The sequence below is a fragment of the Rhyacophila brunnea genome, unplaced genomic scaffold (assembly GCF_057557595.1).
Source record: "Rhyacophila brunnea isolate RB1 unplaced genomic scaffold, BYU_Rbru_1.0 scaffold_5, whole genome shotgun sequence".
Lineage (NCBI taxonomy): Eukaryota > Metazoa > Arthropoda > Insecta > Trichoptera > Rhyacophilidae > Rhyacophila > Rhyacophila brunnea.
In genome coordinates, this window is record NW_028233170.1 from 6,989,609 (window position 1) to 6,996,538 (window position 6,930).

General features: G+C 33.0%; 1 protein-coding gene across 1 annotated transcript; it reads right to left on the reverse strand.

The window, feature by feature from the left end:
- Positions 1-219: 219 nt before the first annotated feature.
- On the reverse strand, positions 220-6,444 carry nop5 (nop5 ribonucleoprotein). The gene is made up of 5 exons (XM_085955802.1): positions 6,223-6,444; positions 5,818-5,894; positions 2,425-3,573; positions 2,116-2,227; positions 220-757 (listed from the first exon to the last, which is right to left on the reverse strand). Exons 1-5 carry the CDS (start codon positions 6,265-6,267, stop codon positions 569-571), a joined length of 1,572 nt encoding a protein of 523 aa, XP_085811928.1. The 5' UTR covers positions 6,268-6,444; the 3' UTR covers positions 220-568.
- Positions 6,445-6,930: the final 486 nt, after the last annotated feature.

Sequence of the window (6,930 nt, forward strand, 5' to 3'; positions counted from 1 at the left end):
GAAAATAAACCAAATCAGAGAATTATAAAAAATTGTAATTTTGGCTGCTAGCGGACTTTGGCGTGCAAACTACTCTACTTGATGCCAATTCAAAAGAAAAATTTGCTGGCTAAGAAAAATACCCTATTGAAAATAATTTGTATCGCTGATTTGAATAATTCAGCCAGGGCCTACGCGTTGTGGGAATTACATAATATAACTATTAATTAGAACACCGAATACTGTATAATCAATATCTTTATTTGTACAGTGAACTGCAAAAAAAATATTTTCAATCTTAAATCTAATACTTAACATAATATTTAACAAATTTGTTAAAGAATAGATTCACACCATACAGGTTGTATACAACATAAACTAAATCATATTATAAAATGATCCATATATAAAAAGTCTCCGGGTTTAAAAAACATTCAGAATACAGAATGCAAATGAAAAAAATAACATAAACCTCCATAAAACAAAATTTTGCCTGTACGTATTTTAAATGTATTCTCAATCATTTGCACATCGTCAAGTCATTCTTTCGTAATAAACCTTAATGCTCTGTCTAATCTAATTAATTATACTATTCATCTTCTTCCTTGGGTTTTTTATTCTTCTTTGACTTTTTCTTTTTGACAGGGGTTTCTTCTTCTTCGGGTTGGTCCTCCTGCATTGGTTCTGCTTTAACTTCGGAAGTGCTCGCATCAAGACCTTTGGACTTCTTCTTTTTAGACTTTTTCGATTCACCTTCAGATTTTACAGGTACATCCACCTGTGATCAAACAAGGAACACAATTAGAATTAATATAACGGTTCAAAATACGTACACATCAGTGGCATAGGGTAGAGGTAGGTTGGATCCGCCATGAATAGTACATACTGAACTTTGTCAATTATACGCATTTGTTTTCATTGAAATACTACAATTTACATATGGTATTGGTTAGTATTTAAAATTGAATTAAAACTTGCAAAACCAAGCCGTAATAGATAATAGTCAAAAAATACTAATTTATCAGTGAAATATCTAAAATTATGCGATTCAATCATACATAACTTTGAATATTTTATGGATGGAATAATATTTTTCATTAGTTTGGTTTAGGCAGGGCTTACTGAATGAAAAATGAACCTACAATAATATGTGCAATATGTATTCTTAATCAGAAGAAAACAAATAAGTATGAATGAAATAGTGTGCACAATTTTGTCGTGTCGCCCAAAATATAACAAACTATTATGAGTAGGTATAGGCAGAGTTTAATTGATTTTTAAAAACTAACCAACACCATCTGTAAATTGTAATCTTAGTTCAATAAAAACAAATACGTATGACTACCAATGTTTAATGTGCACTATTTATGGCAGATCTTAACAGCCTACCTCCACCCTTCGCTACTGGTACACATAGGAGACAAACTGCAAAGTAGATTTTTTTTAAAAGATTCCAAACTGATAACTGAGATCAGTTGGGCTTAAGATAATGGTAACCAAAATCACCAAAACACACAATCTTTCATACCCATCCTCCACCAAAATGTTTACTGAATAATAATTTAACTGTCACCACATCAATATTCTGATAGTGCCGCACGCTCCAACGCTAGACATATATGGTGATTCGCAAGGAGCCGCACAAAGGGACTGTTCCTAAGTTAAATACTGCCGGCCAAGAGAGTCATATACGTTAGGCATTGATAAGATTTGATGATAATAATAAAATAAATTATGCATGATATTAATTTTAAGATTAGTTCCACAGGTATGATATCTATAATATATTTGCCATACTAATTTAATTTCCCAATTTCCCCTTAACAGTTTAACTGCTGAAAACGTGTTTACGCGGCCGTGATTACACTAACTCTTACGTTAATTACACCAATTAACTAATTGGCAGCCTAGAAAGAGTCAAATTGTATACAAAATAAAATAATATAACAGCTATCTTCAATGGCAGATGTCACACATAATATTGATAATCCTAGGTGGGAGTAGGACAGACATATTAGTTAGAAAGTTCGATTGAAGACCATGAACTGACACATTAAGAATACAGACATAGAACAAAGCCTAGCAGTGGAAAATAAGAGAACACTAAAAAGAAAGACAAAATGTCTACAAACGAACCTCCATTTCTTCAACTTCTTCGACCTTAATATTGGAGTCAGATTTGTCATGCTTCCTTTTGCCTGAGCCAGAAGCTGTTGAATCACCTGCTGCTTGATATTGTTTGACTTCACTAAAAATGAAAAGATAAAATATACGTTAAAAACAATTTCAGAAGTGAAAATGTTTTATGACAATAAAAATGAGTCCACTGAGCACATTAAAATGGCACTGATTGGACGATGAAGAGGTTAGCGAAAATTGATTATGACAAGAAAAATTATGAGAACAGAGAACAGAACAAAAAAAAAAAGAAATAGTGGTAATTACCTTACGCTGTGGTATTTATCAAACTTGGCCTTTGCTTTTCCACTTCCGCTGATTGCCCTCATGTTGCCTTCTTCCAGTAACCGTAATCTGGCTTCTAATTTGACTTTATGTTCAACCCCAAGATCGAAAGTTCCATCTTCACCAAAGGCATCTACCCTAGTGGCAAGAGCGGCCTTTGCAGCCAGCATACGGGACATCTTACCCTTATTTTTAGTGCTGGCTTGTCCGATAAGTTGCGCATGGTAGATGAGACCATACTTAGGAGTCTGTTTTTTAGTTTTCAAAGCTCTGAACAAAGCTTTCTCAGCGCCTAAAATTTGAACTGTCGAAGCGGGGTGCTTGGCTAAATTCATCAGCGAGCCAGCTCGTGAAATAAGCCTTGCGCCAATATGCTCGCCAACCAGAACTGACAAATTTGGTGCCATCGCCATCATTCTCGCTTTGAGGTAATCTGAAAGATGTGCTCTATATTCGCTTATGGATATTATTTCATCGCACAGATTTTGGATGTTCATTATATCATCGTCGGATATTTCAGTTCCCATTGAAACTTCTGCAGCTTCTTTCACTCTCTCTTCGTCTTCCTCGGGGAGTATATCAGATAAATCTGTTTTGATAGCATTGTCTCTTGTGCCGACGAGCTTAACAGTTTTAACATATGAGGTATTATCGGTAATAAGTTTTCCCAATTCGGGGAAATGCCATCCGTACCATTCTCGACAGCGCATAATGTAATTATTCAATTCCTTATCTAAATCATCGAGTAGACATTGAGCCTGTACAATCATTGTGTCGATTTTGTCTGGGGAGAACTTCAGTTTGTACCGTGAAAGCGAATGCGCCAATCCCAATGCCATGGCGGTCATTTCCTTTTTAGGTAAACCAACTAACAAACTATCCAGTTGGGATCGCATACATCTCATCAATTCTTGGACACCGGTGTTTGAAATACATTGAAGATTCAATTTGTCTTTAATTGCGTTTCCTAATTTAGCGTCGGCAACCAGCAACTGATTTTGCACATCGTCATTTTTGTAGTTTTTAAGCAATTTCTTGAGAGTTTTTGACAATTTTCCTTCGATAGCAGCTGTTGTCGCAGACAACGCTTCTGTAGTATCTGCAAACTTTTCAAAATGCTTCAGCTTCACCCTGTAAAAATTATAATGCATTAGTCGGTAATAAGACAACACCCAATCAAAATTACCACAAAAATATATATTAGTACTTCAAGTGAAAAGTTTGTTACACTATTTATCTTGTTGAATTTATTTATTTTACATAATATAATGAACATGATAAATTCAAAGCGTTCATGATATGACATAAATTGTTAACAATGTTAACAAATAACAGTACACGGAAGCACAGAGTGAACTAGGTTGATAGATCATATGGAGTTAAAATTCCCATTTTTCAATTTTCTCACACAATCACTGCTGACCTGTTAATTAATATTAATTACCACATTTAAATATCATGTTAATTATATCTAATAGCCAGGTAATGCAAATGCGCCAGTTGCGTTGTTGGCATTAAATGAGTTAATTGAGTTATTTAACATTAAGTGATTCAAAATGTATCGATCTATAAAAAAAATAGTTAGATAATAAAAATCGCTTTTAATCCTTTCTATGCCGCAATTAGTTAATTGATAGTAATTAATAACATAAGAATTGGTGTAATTAGGGCGTCCAAAGACGCTTTGGGCACTTAACCTGTTAATTAGCTACCGTAAAACCCCCTAACTTCGCCAAGTGTCCCTAACTTCACCTAAATCAATTAAACACTAAAAACTCATGTTTTTACTATTGCACCACTTTAAGTCACTGAGGCGATTTTAAAGATATTATTCGTCCTGTCACCACACAATTTTCAAACCGCCATTATTTTCGCCGTGTTTGTGTTAGTACCGTTTTTTCGAGTCCGGTTTGAAGAGATTTTTTCGGAATACCTCTGAACTTTTGCTGATTTCTACGAATCTTGTAGAGGTAGGTTCTTCATATTTTTAATATAATATAGTGATATAGTCTGCTTGCCAAATGTAACGTGCGATTTCCGATATTTATAATAAAACATCAATTATTTGAGTATGCAATGTCAGGCTATGTTTTTTGAACTACTTGTTCCTACACTTCCCCTTGCTTTAGGGTTGTCACAAAAAAACGATTTTCTTGAAATAAATGTGTTTTTTTTATTGTTATTGTTTTTAGACTAAAAACTATTCATCACTTTGAATCACCAGTTAACAATTTTTCTCATATTTCCTTTATTAAAAATTTACTATGTAAATCAACACATAAAAATGATACTATAATGCTTTGGGTTTTGGCAGCCCTAGCGTAAATTGGTAGGTTGTATGAAACAGTCATTGAAGTGATTCCTATCTTCGCCAACGTAGATATTTCTTTAAAATATGTCAAATTGTCTCTAGCATAAGACCTGAATTTGCTTAAGGCTATTTTTGGATAGATTTCGTGAGTATCCATAGACAATATTTTTTTATTGTACCTACTAAAACACATTAGGCGAAGTTGGGGAATCGTGCCGTAACTTCGTCTATATAAAAAATAGTGATTTATTGTATTATTTAGTATGAAAAGGGTATTACTTCAATATAAATAAAATTAAACACTATCATTGTGCATTTCATAAGATCTATAAGACTTCATATTGGTGGATATTTTGGTGGCAAAACGACTTTCTGTTAAAAAACCGGGCGAAGTTAGGGGGTTTTACGGTATGTAAAAATTTTTTTTCCAAAAAACACTCCAGGTTAAATTATATTCTGGTCCTAAGGTCTTTGTAAACAACCAGGAATCTGTATTTTTTCACACACACATTAGCGAGCCGTATTACTGTGACCTTTGTAGATACTGTAACTAGTATGGACACCAAATAATTAATAATAATAAATAATTATTTCGCATCTAGGGTTGGTTACAGGATCTGCAACAGGTACAGTTACGGCCCGCTAATGAGTACCCGGCTATAAGGAGACATAAACTATGTTTTAATTTGTATTTCTTACACAAGACAGTAAATTTTGCCGTACTGGCTTCTTAAATTTCTTATTATTTTATATTTCTTATTATTTATTTAAGTGGAATAAGTAAGTACAACAAAAAAAAAAAAAAATCAAACAATACAATGCAATTCCACCGTGAATTGACAGTTAAGAAAATAAAAGAAATTAAGGAGACATATTGAGATAGATACATAAATATTTATAAAAAAAAAAAAAATTAAATCGACAATGTCACTTATTAATGTTCAAGATATTTCATTAATAATTGGAGATTTATTCAAAACTTGATTTTTTGAGAATGTGAGTTATGACTCTAGGTGACACTTGTTTCTTTAAATGAATACATAATATTATATGGATTAACTTACACTTTGCTAGCCTTTTCCGGTGTTTCGAAATCCTGATAAAGATTATCGACTTCTGCTAACTTGAGCTCGTCCAGCAACTGTAAGTCAGATATTCCAAGTTGAAAAAATCATACTAAATTTAAATTATCACACCAATTAATTACTATTGGAGCTGGTAATATAATGTATGACAACGTTGATAATAAGGGAAAATAGGTAATATAGAAATTTAAATTATAAGCCATTTATTAATTCAGAAGAAATTCAAGCGGCATATTGAAAGATAAAAAGGTTAAGGATACTACAAATAGTTGTAGACATAAGGGATCAACAAACATTCGGAAGGGTAATAGAGAAAAGCAATACATAATCGTCAATAAAAATAATCGAACATCGAACACGTGTTGTCAATTTTAAAGTACTCACTTTGAAAATGGCATAACCTGCCGGTGTTTCAAAGAGAACCAACATCTTAGATGATTTCGTTTTAACTGTAAACTAATACTTATTTTAGAACCATACACATAAACTTTATTTATCGCAAATAACGACTGCGATAACCGCTGTCACCACATGCCGCGAAGCGGAATTTATATTTTGAGGTTAACAGAAGACGCTGTTGGCAAAGCTACCAACTGCAGCCAACTCATAAATAATAATTTGTCTATGATATTGTTAAAAGCAAAGAGATCAGCTTCAATCTCTTTCCTTGAATGGAACATTTACCACCCGTGCCGACTGTTCCCAACTACCTTATCAAAATATTTCAGAGCCAATTTTAGTTTGCAACATAGCGGAACGAACCAATACATTTTTGTATATAAAGAAACGAATCCTGGTAGGAAAAAGTTAAATGAATTAAGTACTATTGTAAAAGTTTGGTTTTTTTCAGATAATGATAAAGTTTCGGAGAGAACCGACAAAATAATAGTGAGGTGCCAACCTATTTTAACATCTCGTCGCTATAGGATTTGTTTCCCGAATATCCATTTTTGTCGAAATCGACATTTTAATGCAGTTCAATTTCTTTTATCGAACTCTACCGAAATCATTTATAAAAACAATATATTTTTATCTAGGAACAGAGATATTTTTTTAAAAAACCCGAATACGCCATGTTAAGTTACAATTACT

Excerpts from the sequence above, each read along its gene's own strand:
- nop5 (XM_085955802.1), bottom strand. The coding sequence starts at position 6,267 with ATGTTGGTTCTCTTTGAAACACCGGCAGGTTATGCCATTTTCAAA. Across the intron at positions 5,895-6,222 it reads CAGGTTATGCCATTTTCAAA|TTGCTGGACGAGCTCAAGTT; the intron begins GTGAGTACTTTA and ends TCTGACTTACAG. Across the intron at positions 2,228-2,424 it reads GATAAATACCACAGCGTAAG|TGAAGTCAAACAATATCAAG; the intron begins GTAATTACCACT and ends TTTCATTTTTAG.